Raw genomic sequence first — 23103 nt, 5'->3', positions numbered from 1 at the left:
GATACCATGCCTCCCTTCATAACTTCATGCACAGCTGTGTGTGGAGCTACTGTTCACACTGAATGTTAGAGATAGTTAATACTGATTCATTTTAAAGCCTTAATTCTATAGCCTTAATGCATATCTTGTTATTCAATATCTGTGTTCGCCCCTATCAAGGAATCTAAAAGCAGTAATATATTCACCCAATATTAAGATGCATAGATATTGTTGTCCAGCGTGACTGATAGTTCTCATCAACCCTTCACATAAACATGAATTATGTGCCGTGGAAGAGTGTATGGGGAGCTCGCTAGTAACTGTACACACTGATACACGTTACAGAGCATTTTAAAGAGACGTAGCACTTTTCTTTGGAGCCAGTGTGTTTTTTTTTGTTTTTTTATAGAGAGCTCCCTGCAGGATTCTTGTGGGGATAAAGTCCCTAATCAGGGATTTGATAGGCATATTAAGCCCACGGAGATGTTAAACCACTCAAGTGAACACGCTGTTGCAGCTAAAGGCTCCGCACCGATCTGATGAGTACAGGGAAGGAGGGAATCTGAGGAGCGTTACGAAACAAACTGGGGTTTCATCGGAAAAAGGTTTTGGATCAGAGTTCTCAATCCATTGCCAATTTTCTCAATACAAAGACATTTCCCGTTGCCAAAATTGGTTGGAGACCAATTTATATTGAAGTGTTTCAGTAACTCAGTAGATTTGTGTCTGTTTGAATCATGACCATGTGCTTTAAAATGAAGAGGCGACTGTCAAAGCTTACGCAATTCTTTTTTTTCCTTCTATCTGTAAAAAAAAAAAAAAAGTTAAAAAAAAAGTAGTTTAAATTAGGACAGAAGAGTACCTTATTTATTTTTTCACATAGCTTTATTTATTAATACTAAACTATAGTTTGAGTTTCTTTTTTGAAAAATGAACTTTTGCTAGCCAAAGCTGCTGTACATTGTAGACTATTTACCATTTCTATCTGCTATATCCTATACAACCTTATTTATTATGTATTGTTGCAAAACCTGTAAATATGTTTCCTAGATGATGAACTGTAACATTTACACTTATTTTGAAAAATAAATGTTTGAACCAAAGCGGCCCGCATCGATGATACTTAAACCGGCTTCTAGGAGAAATTCCCCCAAGTGCAGTGATGTCATTCAAGATGGTATCCGTTAGTGTGTTTTGACTTCACTCGTACAACTGCAGGTTCATGCACATCTGGTCTGAAGTTGTGCCCCAAATGGGACTTTATCTAAGTTCTCTTAGTTGTTTTAAATCTAATCGTTTCCCCTTGTTCTCCTATGTCAGTAGCACTTGCAGATGTGTTTAGTGGTGGAAGGTTGTTTCTCAGGGAGGCCCTTTAAGAGTTGAGCGCACGCGAAGAGCAAGGACACCTCATCTATCCAACGGGCTAATAAAACACAGAAGAAGACCTGGATAATCCTCAGTGCAGACTGTGCTGTTGTTTTGACTTGTCCGTCAAAGCTCGCTCATAAACGTCAAGGTGAGGAAGCTCCTCCGGAAGGATCAATTAAGTAAACATTTAGGTCAGTTTCTCAAGCCTTGAATACGACAATACGCCTTCAGACTACGCAACGGTCGTGATATTTGATTTGAGATATTTTCACAACTTCTGTCTCCACTGAACAATACCACCATTTATAAGTATGAGTTAGAATGAGGACAAGCATTAGCTTACGAGATAATACTCAAGAAGCAGATCGTTAATCATTGGGCTGCAAATGGCGGCGTGATACTCCCGTGTACGACTAAAACGGACACAAAATCACAGCTCCATGTGGGAAAAGGTCATTTATTACAACTATCCATCACATTGCTAATAACAAATGTAAAATGTTTGCCTTTGTGACACATGATCTTCAGTAAAAAAAAAAAAACACATTTTCTTTTTCACCTTCCAATAGTTCTATTAAGGCAATAAAGTCAGGTAGTCGTCTAGTCAGCGCTGGTCTGGAAAAAGACCCCAAAGCATTGGAGGGCTTTGGGGTGAAATATGGGGAATTACCATTCAACACGGTAAACATGGCGTCTTTGGGTCTGTCGTTTTCCAAAAAGAAAAGCGATGAGTCCGTCAGACTTCAAGCTGTTTCTGCAGGTCCAAGGATGAAAATAGTCTCTGGGAGAGCACTGAGCCAGTGGGCCAGTGCTACCTCTGGGTTTTCAGAGAAGGACCTTGTAGTAGTCGTCCTTGTAGCTGTACAAGACCACCACAGCCACCCTGCAAGAGGACAACATCCGTCTGTTACAAGATTAAAACAATGTGCAACAACATTAAAAATATCAGGACAATGGAATTCAGCCGGGAGGGTTTTCAAGATCTTGGATTTTTCTAGATAGAGAGGTCGTAATTCTCGTCATCACATATTACAAAAAACAAAATGACACAAAGTGTATTGCCATTATCATTTTGAATAAACAGATTTTAGCCACGCTAGCGGCATCTAATTCATGTTGAGGGGACATTGATGTCATTGCGAGCATGTTGGCTCAAAGCACCACTGTGCCTACATACAGCCTGAAGAGCTGCTAGCCTGGCTGAAGACTTGTTGAAACAGCATTGGAGATACAGGTCGCACATACAGGTGCTGCTCACGGTACCTTTTGGCTGAAAGGAGAAAGCTCAGAGACTTAGAAGCCCTCGGGATTAGATTAGTTTATGGGATTAGATTAGTTTATGGTCTTACAGCAGCCAGGTGAATGCATGAGCCCTTTAGCTTACTCATCTGTGCCCCACCGTCGATGAAACCAACTAAACAAACACATGCTGAATATATCCATTGTTGCCTCTGTGATGCTCATTTATCAGAAGACACTTTTTCCAGACAGTAAATTAAAACCAACTGCTCTGGAGAGGCGGACGGGAAAGCAGAAAGAGAAGCTTTTGATATATATATTTTTTTTCTTTGTTGTCGTTTGTTCCCATCTCATTGCTGAATGAGAAAATCCTCTGAATCCCTCACAGGGTTGCTCCATAACGGCACGCACGAGCGTCACAACACTACAAGCTCAAACACTGAGGAATTAGCCAGGGCTTTGAAGAAAAAACAACGTTCTGCTGGGAAGCTTGGGAATATTAACCGCTCCGTCCACAACCACAGCAAAGTTAACCCGCAGCCCCTGTTCTGCAATCTCAGAGTCAATCAACTTGGGTGTTAGGAGACAGACGTTAGAAGCCCAAACAAGGCAAAGCCTTCTCCAGATTTCACCTCAGGAAATGGGATCAGCGGAGGATTTGATGTTCTGCAAGGCAGTAGTTATCCGTATCAGCGCTCCCTTTGAAGCGCCGTCTGTCACCGCTACACCTGGAGTGTGTGGGCTTGGTCGGAGCTTTGGAGTGACAGCTGCCCGTAAAAGGAAGTCTGCCTTTTTAAAGTGGTCTTTAATGTACCCTACCGTTTACCTCAGGTTTCATTTGAATAAAAGTAACGAGTCAGTAGTGGATGGAAACCAGCGGGGTGAGCAGAGAGGTAAGGGGGAGGGGTCTCCGGCTCATCTTTCACGACGGCTCCCGCTGAGACGATGCGTCTGCAACTGTTTGTTCGGAAAATGTCTAAACGGTGTCAAGTTCTTGCTGCTTCTTTTGAGGAGGAAAACATTTGAAAGCTTTGACAGTGTTTTACAAACGATTCGATTCTTGTCCCTTCTCTTAGGGAACAGTTTCTAATTACCAAATGTAATAAGTGTCGTTAACTTATTCAAATAATTCAAAGTATGTTGGTCGGTCGGTAGTACCACCACTTTGACCCTGTTGCCAACATCTCAACACCAACTGGATGGATTGCCGTGATTCCCAACCTCGCCACTAGAACCACCAGCAGGGTAACATTTTGGGTTTTTCATCATTTGTCTCAAGAACTATTGGTGAGATGAGATTGCAATGAAATGTGGTTCAGATATATATGATGCCCAGAGTACAATCCCTAATATTATCCCTATAATTCTCACTTATCTCTACTAGATGGATTGGCACAAACCTTTGTAGACATTCATGGTCCCCAGAGAATGAATCCTACCGACTTCAGTGTTCCCAGACTCTTTAGACTATTAATGATCTAGCTAGCTAGGCCCGGCAGGAAACATCGCTAGATTTTACTTTGAGGATAACGACACAAGTTATCAACAGTACAGGAACACACAAACATGGCAAAATAACCAACTCACTTTTTCGTAATCTTGAAATGGTGGATCTCCTCGCAGATGGACTTCAGGTAGCGCTGCTTGGGGAGATGATTCAGCAAAGTCTTCACACTGTTGTTGAACTGCTCTTCGCTGTCAAACTGGAAGGAGAGAAAGAAAAAGAGCAGCGGTTAATGCAACGACATAAGAAAGAGTGACAGCTAGGTGACAACATGGTACATGCAATACAGAGACCAGTGACATCAAACAAAGCAGATTTCAGAACAGTTTGACTCCGTTTAAAGTTGGAGACGCCTCACAGGGCGTCAGTCTCTTCAGGTTCATGCCAACAGAAAAGTAGACGACATCTTGGAGGAATAAACGGGGGTTTTTCATCTGCAGCCTTGGAGTATATTTGTGCATGTCAAGTGTAGTGGTGCAGTGAAGGCACAAAGCTTCAGTGGGTTTACAGATTCCTCGGCTCTTTATGTGACGCGGGGTAATTTGCCGTAATTAAAACAGGCCTTTCCTGCAGGCCTGGCAATACGCACTGTGTACCGTCGTGTGTTTTTTCTGACACATGCTGAAGGGGGCCAGCTGTATAAGTGGCCTATTCATTTATGGTCGTGGCTTTTGCTTATATAACAGTGGCGTTCAGCTTTCTTCATGTTTCTTAGCACAGTATAATTTGTCTTTTATCTAACCTCTGCTCCGAGGAACCAGAGGTTTTATGAGAGCAGCCTTTAGTCACACCTCTAAAGTATGCCTTTTGTTAACTAAGGGCTGGGGTGTTCCCTCACTCCTCATCAGTACTGCAAGGAAGGAGACGGGATTCCGTCTTCCTGTCTAGGATATTAACCTCTACTGGTCTTTCTTTCCACTTCCCTCCCACCTCTCATTAAGGATGTGGCCTTTTATTAACTCTGCAACGGTCTCGATGAAGCCAGTAAGGAACCAACCTCCAGAGACAGGAAGTTCACCAGCGTTTCCTTCTGCAGGTCCACCTGTGGGATACAACACAAGCAGAGTTACACAACAACACAATGGAGCCTCATCTCATGTTGCAACAATTGCACAATCGTATTCATAATCGAGCTAAAAATATCAACCGTTGCTCCCGCTGTCCAAACGTTTGTGGAATTCTGTCAAAACAAGATAATCCAGTCCACTCTTACAGAAAATGACTGATAATTCCACTTTCACAATGCTCTCACCAGGCCTGAAAGCACACCGAGTCCCTTTTACGGGAAGAGCCTAATGGCCTCCTGGGTTGATCATTAGAAAATGAGTTCTGCTCCAGTCTGACTGATGGACAAGCAGGCCGCTCACATGCAACGACGAAGACTCACAGGCCAATGCGACTGCTTACCCAAATCAAGGTGATTGTGTTTCAATAACTTGTATTTACTGTTGCATCGCTGATGCAATCCAGACCCCAACAGGGATGACAAATGTATTTGGAATATGCGGCGACGTGGTGAATAAGACACTCCGGGATGATTTACTTTGAGAATATCTGGCCATAAATCTTCCAACGCAACCACAAATAAACACAATATGGCAGCCATTTACATCCCCCAAAATGACACGGTGACTGCCTTCTGTTTAGTGTTCATTGTTCTGTAGCGCCTGTAAAGGATTCGCAGCCCTCTTACCCTCCAGCAGGGGATTGTAGCACCAGGCAAATAACTATAAAAGGGCTGTCCCCGTGATGTTTGCGGTTTTAGCTATCAAAAGCCCCGCTCTGTGATTTCACACGTGAATTCAAGAGATAAGGTGGGAGAGCTGAAAGGGGTAGCCAAACACATGACTTACTGCCAGAACTTCAATGTCATTGCTCTTGTTCTGCAAATTGGTACCGAGATTTTGTAATCTGGTTTGGATCTGAAAGAGAGAGAGAAACAAAGTAAGGAAGGAAGAAATAAAAAACAGTGGCAGACAATAATTGTTGTTTCCCTGAATAAATGAACTGGCAGGATAGTAATCATCTTCAAAAGCACCAATGGCGAGAAGCGGTAATTGCATGTGTGTTTTTGGATCTAGTTTCTCTCCACACACACACACACACACACACACACACACACACACACACACACACACACACACACACACACACACACACACACACACACACACACACACACACACACACACACACACACACACACACACACACACACACACACACACACACACACACACACACACACACACACACGTTGAAGAGCAAGTCTGTGGTTGTTGGAAACCGCATCACTAATTGTGCGCCGCAGGCACACAGTTTTTTAATACTGCAAATGCAAGTGTTTTCATCAACTCACCATTGTGTTACCACATCTGGCGATAGATAGTGACTTAACGGTCTTTTATTAAAATGTAAATCTTTAAGATTATTACTTAAAGTTTGATAACCACATTCTAATATCTGGCAAAACCCGATCATAAAATGGAATAAAAAAAAACCTGAACTGGTGGCAGGGAAAGCAGAATGCCAACGTGTGTGTGTGTGTGTGTGTGCGTCACAAACCTGAGTGTCATAGCGTCGTCTAACACTCGAGGTAACTTTTTCCGGGCTGATAATGTTCACATTGATGTTCATGGTGCTGCTGCTCCCATGCTGTTCTGAAGAGCCTGGAGGCAGAAAAGGGACCGTTTCCACATTTTATCCAATCAGAAGGCTTTTTTTTACATTTATAATTTCCAACAATTAAGCAATTTAATTGAACCAGTTTGTTGGCTACCTGTGTGCATGCCAGGAGTTGGTGTGAAATGTAACACTTCTACTTCTATTGCCCAAATCATACGTCACTCTAGGTAACAACTCCGTTAAATGCCAGAAGTGGAAATGCAACACGAGGATCCGTCACACTTTGCACATTGATCACAATATTTAAATAGTCTTTAACGCTTTCATCGCAGCCCTTTGATGGAGTCAAAGCACAACAATATACAAACAGAGGGAGGTGTGACTGTTTCATGTTGCAGAAAGACTAACAACACAAGTATACAGTTCCAGCTGTAACTAGAGGCTGACTGTAAAGAGTACGTGGTAATCATACCTGTGGTGTTGAGCAGTGATCCTTTAGGGTTCTGAGACATGCTTTCAGAGTTCTCTCTGCAGGGGCACAAGGACAACATTACATAAGAACAACCCCCTTACATCATGCAGACATCTGAGCAGCACATTAAAACAAAAATGTCTTTACCTGATGCTTCTCTCCTCAGTGAATTTGGTCCGACATTTCTGAATGATGTGTTCCACCAAGTCAGACTCTAGAATCCGTTTCTCTGACTGTCTGTCCTTCTCAAATGATTTGACCTGAAGACAGAAGAAGACTTTACCATGTGCTGCTGGAGAAAACCATTCCATAATTCTCTCTTATCAAAACAGCTTGAACAGCATCGTAATCTGCAATGCTACTCGCAGAAAAGCTGTTTTCTTAAGTTAAAAAAAAAAAAAAAAAAAAGGTACCTTCTTAAAATGTGCAATCATACTGCACAATGTTTTGCTGCACTATAGGGCTGGTTTACCTTCACATAGAGTCCCTCCTTGTCAGAGACCAGGACCATGCAGTTGATGCCGGCCAGCCTGCAGTGCTCCATCAACGTCTCCTGAGACTAAAGACAAAATGACAAAAGGCTGAATTACTAACACACACACACACAAAGTGGTGATTTAAGGGCGCAATGTGCATGAAAACAAATCTTGTTGCAGTGGCTTGAAGATAACCTTTCCCCATGTTTTACTGTTGGGGCTTGAAGATGCGGCCAGAGGGCCAGTGGTGTGGGATGAGGGAGAGGTTTACTGAAGCAGAGTCAAAGAGCTGAATTACTGAAAATTGCCATTCCATTCATTACTAAAAGAATAACGAGTCAAGTTTGGTGTTTAGGTTGGAAAATCTTTTTAAAAACGAGAGCTCATTCTGGGGACGGGGACGGGGGGGGACGACGACACTGGACTGATGTCTTCAAAAAGTCAGTTTAACTGGAGTTTTGCTTGGAACCAGAGTGTGAGTGTGCACTGTGCTGGGAGTCACAAGCAAAGCCAATGTGTATCAGGTAACGCATTCAACCATGACAGTATGTATGTATGTATGTATGTATGTATGTATGCATGCATGTTTGTGTCAGCCCAATTAATTCCCACCAACTGAAGCCCAAGAGCTTCATCTGGCTGCTCCGCTTGCCGAGCTAACGGTGGTGCAGAACAAACCCTTCTGTGTACGACAAGAGTGTCTGTGTGTGTGTGTGTGTGTGTGCATGTGTCAATTCGCCTCGTCATCATGTAAGCACTAAAACGTCCTCTTTTCTTACAACTTTCTCATTGACAGAACAAATTAAGTCAAAGGTAAGCCATTGCCCGGTGGGCAGCTCTGGGCCATAAGCTGACAGCATGTGGAAAAGGTTTGCCATATTTGGCTAATAAAAGCTAAAAGAGTGGAACCGTCTCCTGAGGATGAATTAAAGCTGCAGATTCAGGCCTGTTAAGAGGCCAGCATGTGAAAGGTGTTAACAAAAGTCTGGCGAGGGGGGGGGGGGGGGGGAGGTCCGAACAAGGTGTTCTCACCCAACTCGCCACTGGTCAAGGCACTGCCTGCATACATAATCAAAAAAATACACAAACACGGTTGACTATTTGGACATAATGACACTTGTTTTTCAGCCAAAGCCACAACCTTTCCTAAATGCTTCTCAGGACTTCTAAGAGGAAACGAAGGTGGCCAATCACTTATGTCCTGTGCCAGTACAAAAGACAATGAAGACCATTAAAGGCAAAACACTTGTCCATTGCAGAAGTGGAACGGTAAAACAATAGGTAACAAAGAGTAGAGGAGGAAAAAAGTATTTATATGTGGGCAGAGCACTACGCCAGGGAGGGCGTTTAGAGCAACACGCAAACACAAGGCTGAGATCAGTTTGTCACATAAACATGAAGAATGTGACAGAGGCATGGCATCAGGAGTTTTGGACCATAAGATAAATAACTTCACTTTGAAGGGACTGATCTCAGTTTGACTGCTCCCCTAACAAGAGCTTATTATACAAGTTTATTGGAAGCTTGTCTAACAGATGACGGGGTCGATTATTGCAGCAGTGACTCCGTGTCGTATTGTGCTAATATGGCCAGGGGGCCCTCTGGGATGTTTACTATTTCTGATGCCGTCACGATAAGTCTGTTGCCGACAGATGAGGGGTATTTTCCCTCAAGAGCGGGAGTCAGGTGTTGCCCTCTGTAGGAGGGATGATGTTACTACAGGAGAAGAGGGAACTCACCCATTTCACACAATGGTTACTTCCCATTCAGGGAGCTACAAAGTCAGAAAGGTGGTAGAGTTTTGACATACAACAAACACGAGGGCTCAGTTATACATTCGTTAGTGTGTGAACACAAACAAAAGCTTGAACTACATGTAACGGCTACGTCCTCTATGCAGATTCCTTCCTTTCACAGGTCCGGAAACAACAGTGAGGGAGTGACTTACTGTGAAGTGGACTCTGCTTCCTTTAGCTGAGAGGACTTCAGGCTCGGGCCTTAATGGATTTTGCGTGACTAGGTTTGAAGTGACTGCATTTTTGCAGCACTAACGCGTATTCTTTTATATTTTCGGTGATTCTTTCACCATTTTTTGGCAACAAAGAAAAGATATATATTGAATTTCTTAAGAATACATATAAAAGCATACGAGCACATTACAAGACTTTGTGGCATATTTGGCTCTCATGATGAACTTCATACATCTGAAAAGAATTTGATAAATGCAGGTTCAAGTTCATAGTTTAAAAAGTTCAATTGTGGACCAAGTCCAACACTTCATGTTCTTTTTCAACTGCCAGATCACAACTAAAGACATTTCATTGAACCTACTGTAAAACCACTATAACATCTTGTGCACCAAATAATATTTCTAATTTTTTTTTGTCATGTTACTGCACCAAGAAATGCAGCAACGCACCAGCAGAGGAAAGAGTCAACTGCTAGCACGAAAACACTGATGCAGTGCTTCAAAACGTTCAACACGTTGGACGCTCTGCAAATGATGTACGAGACAGGAAAAGCAATCAACACTTTTGTAAGACTTCAAGGATACGCAAACATTTTTTGGTGGAGAACTCAGAATGTAAACATAACTTTGTTTGTTTACAATAGAACTCCACAGAGCACTGTTAAATCAAAATCGCCTTGCTATGATGCACCACCCTGAAACCATTCAGACTATTTAAGCAGGTCTCTCAGGCCGGCCGCTCACCTGTGAGACATCGTAGGCGATGTCTGCGGAGACGCCGCTCGCGGTGCTCCACAGCTTCAGGACAACTTTGATGGCTCTGGACATTGAAGAATGTCCTACTGGAACCACCAGCGCATCACAGGAGCTCACCGATGGCTGATGTAAAAGAAAAGTAAGAAAACTGTAAACTCCGAATGATGCCGTGAACTGAAGTAAATACAACTCTCTTTATTCGAGACCCACACGCATCATTTCACATTCTGAAGATAGAAAATATAGAAAATGATGCACCTGCAAAAATAACTCCATGGCATCAAGAGCCACTGTGATCATAGTCATTAATGTGTTTCTAAAAGTGTGGCAGCCAACTGCTGTAATAGGGCATCATTAAATATGTAGCTGACTGCTGCTCCTTCATCACAATAATTAGAAATGCCAGATCCCAGTGCGAGTGTGTGTGTGTGCGTGTGTGTGCGCGCGAGTGTGTCTCTCTCACTGGCTCCTCCATGTTGGCTATAGCAGCACAGACTTTGTCCAGGGCCACACTGGCCCCGACTGCAGAGGGCACCGGCACTGTGGAAGCTGGCCCTCGAAACTCCAGGATCTAGCAACACAGAGAACAAAACCTAGAAATGCATCACGTAGACTGCATGACCAACACTGCATCATGTGGAATTAATGGAATATAGACAGAAGAGCTATATGTGAGATAGATGATTATGGTATAAATAGGTGCAGATTTTTGTCATGACTTGACAGAAAACATACCAAGTGGTCATAGCGTCCTCCAGCAGCCACTATATCCGGCACAATTCGCTTGCGTTTCTTGATGAAAGCCACGAACTGGAAGATGACCCCAGAGTGATGCTGCACCTTGTACACTAAGCCTAAGTTGACCACCACCTATAGAGAGAATACATGTGTAAAGAGGAGAACACATACACAGCGGCTCTTCTCTTAACATCCATTTACCCAGAATCCAAATCACCTGCAGTTTAACTCCAAGTCTGCGCAGCAGCAATGTGAGCTCCTCCAGATCCTTGAGGCCCTGCTTGGCCAGCTGGGTGACGGCGGTCTTCTGTTTGGTGAGTGATGTCAGCAGTGGCGCCAGGTCCTGCAGATTCCCCTTCTGTTCTATGTACTTGAACAGCGTCTGCAACTTGACGCAACAGAGGAGAGCGGTTTACGAGCGAGCACAGGTTTGCTGCAGCGGGGCTGATTATTTTTCACAGGAGGTTCCTGCACCCGGTGGACTTACGCTGTTGGTCGCCAGTGAAAAGTTGCAGAACTTTGCCTCCACCTCACCTTTGGTCAGCTTTTCGCTCTGGAGAAAATACAGAAAAGGAATGTTACCACTGCTATATTTAGTAAGAACACCATTATACATGTTCATACCAGCATATCGGCAAGTCACGCAATGTGAGTAACATCTGTGATGCACGTGTGAACTGCACTGACCATGGCGTCACACAGTATCGTGGAGGCCTGGCTCAGTTTGTCCTCGGGGACTCCGCTGTGGAGCAGGATGGCCTTGAACAAGCTGGTGTGGTTCAGGTAAATGTTATAGTTCCTTTCCTGCGGTCACAAAAGCACACACAAACACCTTTAACCCTCTCCGCTGCAATTACAGTCAAAACCGAGAGCACTACTGTACAATGGGCACCTCAGAGAGTAATGACTGTTGTGTCCGGCTGCCCTCTCATTCTATCTGATTCACGTATTCTTAAAAGCTTTTACGCAAAGAGCAGGGTGGTGGAGAGGATCAGAAACAGGATCTATGAGGGATGAACCAGAGGCCAGACTCTGGGTTGACTGGGTTCATGCAAGGAGAGCTGCGACTGGACACCGAAGCAACACTGGGATGTGTGGACAGGAAATGGATTGTACTGGGCGGCAGGGAAGGAAGTGGACAAAGCTGTGCATAACAGATTTACTATGCAAATAATAAATATGGTGTAAATCTGTCAGGCTTACACATACTTTGGTACGTTAGGAATGTGAGTGGGAAGTGAAAAGGGGAAAAAACAAAAAACGGGACAGGTTGCGACGATGGCGTCCGTAGGAAAATAAAAGAACAATGATGCATCCGATCCATCAACTAACTGCTCTGAATGTGAATCAAGACGAGGCAGCGCAGCACAAACTCATTTAAATACAGGTCGTTAGTGTAACCTGGAGCACGGGGAACTCCTGGACTATTTCAGAGATGGTGTAAATGGTCTCGGCATCAGGGAGCAGGCTGTTAGTGACGGGTGTGATGATGTCAAAAGCACACTCCAGCAGCTCCCTCGGGTGCGCACGATCCAGCTTCCTGGCGCGGAACACGCGCTCGATGCTGTACCTTGAGATTAAAAGAAACACAGAGACAGTTGTGTTTATTCTCAACATGAATGTCAGTTTCTATGTGTGAACTGTTTAACTTGGTGGTGAATTCACTGAATAATATCAAAAAAAAAAAAAAAATATATATATATATATATATATAATCCTTCATTGTTGTTAGATAATATTGTTAGACACTGTGCAGTTTATCACCCGTATCACAAAAATATCACCGAAGCGTGACTACAAAAAGGTAAACGAACCTTTGAGTAAAAGGTTTGTTATTTATGCACAGCTACTAACATAGTGTCCTAACATAAGAAACAGTAGCAATAAGTTAGTGACATATAAATGCTAATTTGCAAGACCATTTCGAAAAGAGATTTTAGCAAACAAATTATTATCATTGTAATAAAGGACTATCGATATACAAATGTGTTAGATCATTTAACTTTACCTCTTCAGCTGCGTGATATTATTGCGAGCGACGAATCTTGAAAACGCCATCTAAAGTACAAAGAGATTTGAGACATTGGGTGCACACACACGCACACACACACACACACACACACACACACACACACACAACGACAGTGAAGTCAGTGCTGTAATCAATCACAGTGTGGAAACAACCATTTAGTCCTCAGGGTTTCCTGAAGTAGCAGGATCTCAAGGAGGCTGCTGATTGCAGCCTCACACTCTGTGTGTGTTTGCATGTGTTGATACAAATTGGTGTATAATTGGTGTTCGCGTGCAAGTGCAGACACGCGCGCCTGTGCTTGTGTTGTGTGTGTGTGTGCGTATGTTGGACTCACGCGAAGGTCATAGGGCAGTGTAACCAGCATTCCGCTGTGGTCCATGAAGCAGGCCAGCTCGCTGCCATCGTACAACTTCCTGTCTCTAGGGAGGAGCAGCGGTGTCTGGAGACGCACCGCACCTGAAAACAAACACCGCGTATTACTGCAACATCTGCATGAGATAGCATAACCTTCACCCTGAAGGAGACGATGCACGAGAGCAGATACAAACAGAGCATAAATAAATAAGCTCAGCTGGACATCGTCAGCAGCGTGCGCTAAAAACAACACCAGCACCTGCATAGAATCTGCGCTGCCCAACAGTGCACTTATTGTTCAGCTGCCACACACTGGAGCAGAAGTTGCGGTCCCCGAAAAAAAACGGGCCTGCAGCGGGTCAGGAGTGCAAGGGGTTCGCAGTGGAGAGTCAACAAAGACTCACACGCACCCTCACCAAACAAGCGTAGTGTACTCACCATGCTTCTTGAAGATCCTGGTGATTGTTTCATACACATGCTGCTGCAATTTGGCACCGTTGAAGCTGACCTGAAGGGAGACCAAACAAACAGCCTCTGTTAGGGATCAGGAGACATCGATTAAGCACTACCAGACCTTCTGCTGGTCGGTTATACAGACCAGATGAGTGAAGGAGCACTGAGGTGTCGGTGCAGCCGTTCATATGTCCGCAGTGACATCTTCAGGTAGAGAGGGGAACAGCTTGCAGAGTGCATGAAGTGTCAGACACACAACCTTCTCTCTGGTCTAAGTTTTTACTTCCTTATAAACCATACATGCTTTATCTAACCAAACACAAAGTCTTATGTTGAGTCCAGCACAGAACTGGTACAATATGGTCTCATGTAAGACAAATAAAACACAGCTAAAGCAGAAGCCATACCTTGTGTATGTCCATGTCGTAGGTGTAATCCATGACCGGAGAGGTGTTCTGGGCGAACAGCTGGCCAACCATGTTGCGGTAGGCCTTGCCGTTGATATTGGCCATGGTGTGCTGCAGCACCTCGTGCAGCTCTGAGTCCTCCATCTGTGAGGGGGGCAGCAGTTCACTCTTCAGCAGCTCCTGGGCGGTGGGCCGTAGGGCCGGGTCGTGGTTCAACAGCCACTCTATCACTTTCCTCTGCTAGATGCAAAGAAGGAGATAAAAAGATCATTAGACTGAGAACACAGAGGAAAAAGATTCCTGTCAAAAGGTTGTGCTGCAGCATCCTCACCTGTGCTCCTTGCTCATACGCAGTAAAGTCCTCGGGGATGACCATGGGCTCCTGCAGCGTGAAAAGAGAGGAGGTAAGCAAAAAGGACTCAGGCACCCTAAATTCCCTGCATGGATTGCTCCAAGTCCGGAATATGGACGCACCACACGTAGCTGGCTCAGCACAGATGCGCGCTCGGCACCCGTGGTCATGCGCCGGTAGGACATCTCAAACAGGATGATGCCCAGGCTAAACAGGTCAACTTTCTGAGGACAGAGAGATTGGATGATTATCAGACACTCAACAACGAGTCACATGGAGGCAAATACAGTTAAAGTCCCAGGGAAGCAGAAGTGAGTGTTTTTAGTTTCTGTACTGTGAGTATTCCCAGTGAAACGGAATATCTGAGTGGTTACAAGAGGGATATCAAGTGAGCGGGCTTAGAATGTAAGGACTGTGTCTCTCTCTCTCCACACACACACACACACACACACACACACACACACACACACACACACACACACACACACACACACACACACACACACACACACACACACACACACACACACACACACACACACACACACACACACACACACACACACACACACACACACACACACACACACACACACACACACACACACACACACACACAGAGAGTGACTGATGGATGGATGTCATGATATTTTTGGTTGGTTCTATCTTACGTAACACGTCATATTTTGTTTTAAAAAGAGAAAAGATTCTTGGATTTTGATATAAATTTTGTTTTGCATGTATTGTAAAATAGTTGCACCGTGGAAGGAGATGTGATCTTAAAAAAGGGTAAAAAAGTACATTTTTCATTTCATCTGAACTTTAAATTAAATGTGTATTTTAATCTGAATCTTACTTGGTTGTAGGTGGCTTTGGTGTTTCCCTGAACCTCCGGACTGACGTAGAGCGCCGTACCAACCATGCCAGTCATGTTACCTGTAGAATGGTGATGCAAAAGTAGCACAACGTGTCAGGGAAGAACGAGCATATCAGACAAAACAGAATCACACCGTGTGAATGTTGAATGAATGAATGAATCAAACTCTCTGCACCTGTTGGGTCGGGTTTGGGCATCACTGTTGGGCCGGTCTCCTCCACTTCAAATTTACCTGCAGCCTGACAACATTTTCATCACTAGAGTTACACATTTTATCCAGATGTACAAGCTAGAATTTGGTTAACTATTAATAAGCTAAGCACTGAGACAATATTTCACACAAAATCCTTCCCATTAACTCCACACTACAAGCAGTCAGTGCAGCCCGTCAGCAGGGTGAAGCTGTTCACTGAGCACAGCGTTAGGGTAAAGCGTACCACATTAGCAGGATGGTCTGTAGCCAGGCCAAAGTCCCCAATCTTCACGTGGTCCTGCGAGTCAAGGAAGATGTTGACAGGCTTCAAGTCCCTGTGAATCATGCCCTAACAGAGAGGAGGATGGATGAAGAGATCTGCTCGGTCACGGGTAACTAAAAACATGGCTTCCTTTTGTTCATGTTTTTGCTATAACCATACCTAAAAACAACAGGTATTTAAGAATGAAAAACACATGGCTTGGATTTCTAAGTGTAATCGTTGAAGTTATGGGATGCATAAACACACAAATATCAAACACCTGCTCGTGGATGTAAGCGAGGCCATCCAGTATCTCCCTGAAGAGTCTCCACAAGCGAGTCTGGTCCTGGTGCAGGCCGTGATCTATTGTGTCCCTTAAAGTGCTCTTTTCACAGTATTCCATCTGTCGGGAACAGAAAACATACATTAGATGTGAGACAGAGACCTCTAGTGGACAAATAAAAAAAGGAACGGCGCATGGAGGTGAAGCTTACTTGGATGTACAAGTAATGCGCTATAAGAAGGGGTCGATCCGAGTCGGTGCTCTCCGTGGTGTCGGTCACCGGCGTTTTGCTTGGCTCCACCTGCGAGAAGAAACTCCATCTGTTAGTCGCACCGTGCCCGACGCCGGCATACACAAACAGCTGAATGAATAATGAAGTGTAAATAATCAAACCTGTGACATCTCGTCTGTGCTTCCGTCGCCATTGTCAAAGATGATGTCACTACTCGAGTCACTATCCGACGGCCTAAAAAAGAAGACAATAGTGACGCATCAAGAGGTGAATTCTTGCTGGATTTACTGCCAAAAAAAAACACTTACAAAAAAGAGGCACCAAACACATCTTCGTCGTCGTCGTCATCCTCTTCATCACTCGACTGGTGCCTGCTACATTTGGTGCTGGATGACCTATCAATGGTGGTGGACCACTCCACCGAGTGGGACAGGGCCAGAGGAGGCGCGGCGTCCTCCGCGTTGTCGGCGAGGCCCAGCTCGTTGATGCGCTGCAGAGGCTCTTTGCACTGAGGCAGCTTGTCGGCGGCGCTCCAAGCCTCGGAGCTGTCGGAGTTGCTCAGCAACCCCAACGAGGGATTCTCGTGCCGCTCGATCCACGCGTTGTAGTAGCGGACGATGTTCTCATGATTGAGGCGCGAGAGCAGCGTCACCTCGCCTTTGATCCGTCTGAACTGTTTACTGGCCGGGTTGACCAGGATGCGCTTCACAGCGTAGTAGCAGCCGTCCAGGTTATTCTGAACCTGGAGATGCAGGAGAGGGAAAGTGGAAGAAACAAAGTTGCCAGTGTAAAAATCCTCTCCTGTTAAAGCTAGTGTGTCAAAAAAAAAAAAAAGGGCCTACCTTAATTACAGCACCAAAGGCTCCCTTTCCAAGAAGCTGGAGTTCCTTAAACTCATTGAAGTAGCGAGAAAACTGCCTCTCCATCCCGGAGCTGAACGGAGCGTTGAGGAGGTGCCTCCGTGGGATGACGGATGATGGAAAATCCACGGCAGGATCTGAGATGACAAAAAAAAAAAAAAAATGTGACACGCTATTGGATTCTTTCTCATTTATCAATTTCTAAACAGGTTTTTTTTAGTATAACATCACAAACTTGGGGGTGGGATCAACTCCCTCTTCTTTACACTGTATACACTTACTGTACAGAATAACAGAAACACCAGTACAAAGTAATGTAATACAATTACCCTACTATAAACACTATTGCTGAAGTCAATTCAATTCATCCTCAGAAAATGTGTAGGCAACAATTCATCAAACAAACATTTACTTTGCTTCCACCTTCTAAAATGTGAGTATTTGCTGCTTGGTAAATTGAACTGTCCATTGCTATTTAAAGACGTCACCGTGCTTATTGCGATGCACGTTTTTCACTATGTTCTAACATTTCATAGACTAAATGATTATACGGTTCAGTTGTTCTGGAGAAATCTGGAATTGATTTGTTTGTTGACTCAATTTTAGGATAATTTTGTTGAATTTGTGCTTTTATTTTACCGAATCTTCAAAAAGGTGTTTCTAATATTTTGTCCGCCTCATTTACACATTGTGACGGGTATATCACCTTCTGAGCTGGCATCCCGGGGCTGTGGCAGGTTTTTCGGCGACGGAGGCTTGAGGAAGGAGTGGTCTAAAAGCTGCTGGGCCGTCCAGCGTTCAGCATCGTTCAGGCACACACACCTGTGACAAAGACACGCACAGCATAACGGATCAACTGTAGAACAGGAACACTCTAGTCTACGGTGCGAATCCACATTGTGCGGGTGCTCTGCTACAAAGCAGACACATTGCAAATCAGGAAAAGGTCTGTGTGATCTAAATGAAATCTATGTCGAAAAGAACTTCATATGAAACAGCCAGCAAAGCAAGTAGACAGATTCCATTTGGACTTATGGTCAAACAAAATGAATCCCTGGTGTTCTCCTTTAAGAAGCTGGTGGTGTATCCATCCATACTTGTGGAGGAAATCCTGGAAGTCAGCAGGCAGGCTGGCTGGCACCGTCACTGGGTACTCCTGCATCTCTTTCCCCTGACTCAGAGCCAGCAGCATCAGGCCCAAGTTCCACACGTCACCTTTCTTGCCCGTCTTCGTCGGCATCGCCGTGTCCTCTGAGAAACGCACGTGGGCTTGCTCAAAAATGTCTTCTTTGCACATGTCGGCGAATCTCTTGGATAAGCTGTAATCGGTCAGGCGAACGTTGCCCTCGGAGTCCACCAGCACGCTGGAGGCCCCCAGCTGTTTGTGCACCACGGAGTTGGAGTGAAGGTAGTCGAGAGCGGCCAGCAGCTGGGCCGTGTAGTGGCACAGTTTATCCATGGGGACCGGGGTGTGGGCGGCGAGGCTTTGGGTCAAGCTGATGCCGGCCACATGCTCCACCAGCAGGTTAACCACGAGGCAGTCCTCCTTCTCAGTGGAGCGCATCGCCATGTAGCGCACCAAGTTCGGGTGATCCAGCCGCAGGAGGGAGTGGAACTCATTTTCTGCCCCGTGGATCTACACAGGAGGTATAGCATTCCAGAAGAAGTTATCCTCCGTCAAATACATTATTTAACCACTCATTTCTTAATGATAATACCTGGTTCTTTCTCTACTTGCCTGCTTTTTGCAGTTCTCAATCCTCCCTTTCTCCTGGCTGGTGAAGAACTTGCCCATCTTGTTGTTCCAGCGAAGGGACCACTCGTAGATCACAGCAAAGTCTCCCGAGTTTGCCTCAAATCCATAATAAACGCTACGCCGGAGCCTCTCGCTTTCACCTGTCAGTGTCATGAACACAGGTGTAAATGTACAAACAGGCTACCCGGGTGGACTAAGCAGACGTTTGCACCAGACCGGCTGCAGCTCTCACCTAAGCTTTTCCCTCTGTGGACAACAAGCTCTCCAAAAGTGCTGCTGTAGAAGTGAAGGAGCTCTTGTGACCGAGGGTTGTCTTCATTAACCGTGTCACGTCTGGGAATACGGACACAACTTTAAGCATCATTACAATGTTTCTTCAACATGAGGAGAAGCAGTTGGTTTCGCCGTGTACCTGTGGCGTGTATTCGAGGTAGTCCGTCGGCGGCTAGCCGCAGCTTTCTTGGCCTCGATCAGTTCAGGAGGAGCTCCACCGGAGCTGGGTGGGCTCTTCCCTAGAGGGGAGGTGCTCTCAAGTCGCTCCTGTGAATATAAACATCCCACAAAAGGTCAATCACAACACCCGTTTTGTTCATGTGATCTTTCTGCAGGCGCTATAATATGAGTCGATTCATGTTTTACTGCTTTTCTGTGGAGATCAGCGGGAATAGTGCAGACACCTGTTTGGCGATTTCCTTTCTTCTTTTTTCCCCCCGTTTCTCCTCCTCTCTTCTTTGGATTTCAGCCATGATCTCTTTTTCCTACAAAAAACAAACAATACGGTCAACTTCCTGTTCTGCTGGAACTTCTGCCAGATGTTGTGGGTTCAGTTATTTAAGAAAATACCCACAGGATACATCATTTTTCATCTTTCTGTATATGTATTTACAAAAATACATCGCCGGATAAGCGGAGAAAAATGGATGGATGGACATAAATACGTACTCTATCATTTCCCAAACTCAAAGCAATAGCAGAAGTATCATATTCAACACACACACACACACACACACACACACACACACACACACACACACACACACACACACACACACACACACACACACACACACACACACACACACACACACACACACACACACACACACACACACACACACACACACACACACACACACACACACACACTTTATTAATTAGACAATGAGTTCTCTGCTTCTTATTAGAGGATAAGTGGTAATGATTTAGTTTCAATTCCACAGATAAGATTAGATTAACGTTTTTTGTCCCACAGAAGGAAATCCAAGATCCTTTGTGAGTGGGCCGGACGAATCAATTAGAAATAACATGAGCACCAAACCCCGAGATAACAGTAATCCACCATGAAAGGAGTTTGTCCCTCTAAAGATAAGATAATCCTTTATTAGTCCCGCAGTGGAGAAATTTAGAGGATTGGGGATTTCTCACCATCTCCTCCTTCTGCTTCTGCTGCTTGTCCATCTTCTGCTGCTCCTCCTGGGCTCGTTTCTCCTCCTGTCTCCGCAGGTTCTTCAGCATCTCCTCGTGGAAGGAGCTGGACGGGGGCTTGTTGTGCTCGCTCAGGAAGCCCTGGATGTAGTCTGCTAGCTCGTAAATCATCACCTAGGTGGACAGGTAGGTAGGTAGGTCAACCGTAGCCTGTGTGTTCATACATATGTCTGCCTGTCTGTGCATCCTCACCTCCCCACATCTCTCAGTCGCCAGCTTAGTGAGCGCACTCTGAAGGTTCTGGAGGTTTTCATTCGACAGACCTTTGGCATTATTGAGCTCCAGCTCTGGAGGCCTGTTGGTGCCACAAGACATAAATCACCAAGAGTGAATGATCACTGGTAAACACTGAGATGACATTGGATGTTTGTTCAGATTATGCCTGGGTTACCATCAGGCACATGGGGCTGTTGTCCTGGAATGTTAAAAGCCACAGTTTGGCCTGTGGAGAAATAAGCAGCATGTTTCTCATTTCTTACCAATCATGTGGGCTCACGCAGATAAACTTGTTTTGGGTAGTTAATAGTCATTAAAGAACATTATTGTCCAGGAGCCCTGAAACCTGCTAATCCAGCAAACACCCGAGCTGCAGTACAAGAACTTTGCCCGAATAAAATAGTCTAAACTTTTGATTTATATCTGGAACTATCTGCTCAAAACTAAAGTAAACAAGATTATGAATCATTCACTGCCAGCTGTTGTCACTCGACAGTTGGCCAGTACCAGAAAAATGATTTAGGTTTAATAGCCAGCACTCATAGGTACATCATTTAGTACATTCTTCTGTCCGTTAGTGGCTTTTTCTTTTTTTTGAGTTTTTCATGGGCTTTGCATGATGTTGGATTTATAGACTAGATTTGAGCACTTGTCACAAGACAACTCTGTTTCACATGCAAAAGATTAAATTAGGTTTTAAGGCTGGGTGGTGCTCTATTTCTTGTGTTAAAACTTGCACGTGTGAAACTATAAATAAACTTGACAATGCTGCTGACATCAGCTGTGCCACATTAATGCTTCAAAGCTGCTGTTTTTTTTCTTCTTTGTTGCAACCAGAACACACAGTGGAGTCCAATAACATGACTACCTGCATTGTGTAGAAACAGTGCAATATTGTGAATATATGTGGAGGGGAAATAAGGGAAAAAATACGTATAGAAAAACAATTAGGAATTGTTGAAAAAACTAAGAAACAAGAAAAGATTGCCAGAAGTATTGTCTTCAAATACAATGCAATTTAAAATCCAGCAGTGTCACAAAGTTATAATAATCCCACATTTTATAGATTTTTTGTTTTCTGAGGAATTTCATTTTATGACTAAAGAATTTACCGAGAACAATGTTGAGTTGAGTGTAAGTTTAACGTTTTAACAATACATGTAAGTTATTTACAGGGTATTAGTACAATATCCTCATTACAGGAGTAGCTTGGTGAAAGAGACGTCCCTCACTAACTTTACGTGTACCTTGCAGTGACAGTAATGGCCGAAGTCAATACATGGTGAAGCTCAGGGGTTAGTACTCACGCGTCTGGGTACGTAGGTGCGCATTTGACCTGCAAGTCCACAGTCACGTAGCATTCCTGTCCACTGTTCAGCCCGTTGGGCCGCAGACAGAGGTGCACCTCTGGAGGCCTTTTAACCTGAAAATACAGCCAACGGAACCACCTCGGATAACTACAAGTTACATTCTTAGTGGTTATGTGTCAACTCCCCCCCCCCAAAAAAAAGCTCACTAAACGCCATGCATTCCGCCAACACCTCTAGCTGACGTTACCTTCCACGGGTCGTTGTTCCGCAGATCCTGGAAATCATCTCCAAAGATAGACGCAAGAGCCTCGAGCTCGTTCTCCTGTTGGACCGCGTAGTCGTCTGTCCTGCTCATTCTTCTGCCTTCAACTACATGGCGGTCCTCCCGTCCTGTCACACTCACAACTGTCAGCGAGAAGGAGGAAGTACAGCACGCCGCCGACGCCGCTCCGCTCCTCCCTCACTTTGTCAACACGGAACTTTAGCAGAAAGTCACCTCGCCGTCTTTACACGACTCAGCAGTGGCTAATTTACCACACGACAGGCGAACCACAACAGCGCTGCTAGCTGGCGCGTGGCTTTTGCAAGCTGCGTCGCAGGTGAAACGTCATCACGCTGCGTTCTTAGAAATGGCCTGTAGAGGGAAGCATTATCCTAAACTGAAAGCCTTGTGAGGGTGTACAAATAAAGTAATTACTGATAGGTACACGTGAACGAACGTGAAGTAAGGGAATAAGGGGGTAACAATGTATACGGTAGGTGTACTCTAAATAACAGGTTAATGTCCTGGTATTATATGTACAGTATGGGTGCAACATGGGTACAACACATGCGCAGTAAAGCTCTAATCTTCACGATTTTAGAACATGAGGAATTTTGTCAGATTTTTGAATTAAGATTTTGAT

The 23103-nt window shown here is 44.6% G+C and overlaps 1 protein-coding gene across 1 annotated transcript; it reads right to left on the bottom strand.

Moving 5' to 3' along the window:
* Window positions 1-1784: 1784 nt before the first annotated feature.
* Window positions 1785-22777, bottom strand: eif2ak4 (eukaryotic translation initiation factor 2 alpha kinase 4). Its single transcript, XM_076107663.1, has 39 exons — window positions 22446-22777; window positions 22196-22311; window positions 20865-20967; window positions 20613-20786; window positions 19865-19945; window positions 19600-19727; window positions 19420-19520; window positions 19170-19327; window positions 18529-19067; window positions 18138-18253; window positions 17414-17568; window positions 16880-17313; window positions 16733-16805; window positions 16551-16640; window positions 16337-16459; window positions 16039-16143; window positions 15777-15840; window positions 15581-15660; window positions 14847-14948; window positions 14704-14754; window positions 14373-14609; window positions 13951-14020; window positions 13493-13614; window positions 13135-13184; window positions 12528-12696; window positions 11814-11930; window positions 11614-11679; window positions 11344-11514; window positions 11124-11258; window positions 10852-10959; window positions 10377-10511; window positions 7660-7746; window positions 7335-7447; window positions 7188-7243; window positions 6656-6759; window positions 5944-6012; window positions 5088-5132; window positions 4174-4289; window positions 1785-2230 (listed from the first exon to the last, which is right to left on the bottom strand). The coding sequence occupies exons 1-39, from the start codon at window positions 22551-22553 to the stop codon at window positions 2173-2175; spliced, it is 4929 nt and encodes a 1642-aa protein (XP_075963778.1). The 5' UTR covers window positions 22554-22777; the 3' UTR covers window positions 1785-2172.
* Window positions 22778-23103: the final 326 nt, after the last annotated feature.

The sequence above is a fragment of the Anarhichas minor genome, unplaced genomic scaffold (genome assembly GCF_050575085.1).
Source record: "Anarhichas minor isolate MPS153535 unplaced genomic scaffold, ASM5057508v1 ptg000040l, whole genome shotgun sequence".
NCBI lineage: Eukaryota > Metazoa > Chordata > Actinopteri > Perciformes > Anarhichadidae > Anarhichas > Anarhichas minor.
The sequence above is the reverse complement of the archived record's forward strand: the minus strand, read 5'-3'. Positions and strand labels throughout refer to the sequence as shown.

Bases quoted from the DNA above. Each gene is read 5' to 3' on its own strand.
- eif2ak4 (XM_076107663.1), bottom strand. From the start codon at position 22,553: ATGAGCAGGACAGACGACTACGCGGTCCAACAGGAGAACGAGCTCGAG. The intron at 19,068-19,169 runs GCAAGTAGAGAA...CCTCCTGTGTAG, and splicing joins TTGAGAACTGCAAAAAGCAG to ATCCACGGGGCAGAAAATGA. The intron at 12,697-13,134 runs GTAAAGTTAAAT...TTTAATCTCAAG, and splicing joins AATATCACGCAGCTGAAGAG to GTACAGCATCGAGCGCGTGT.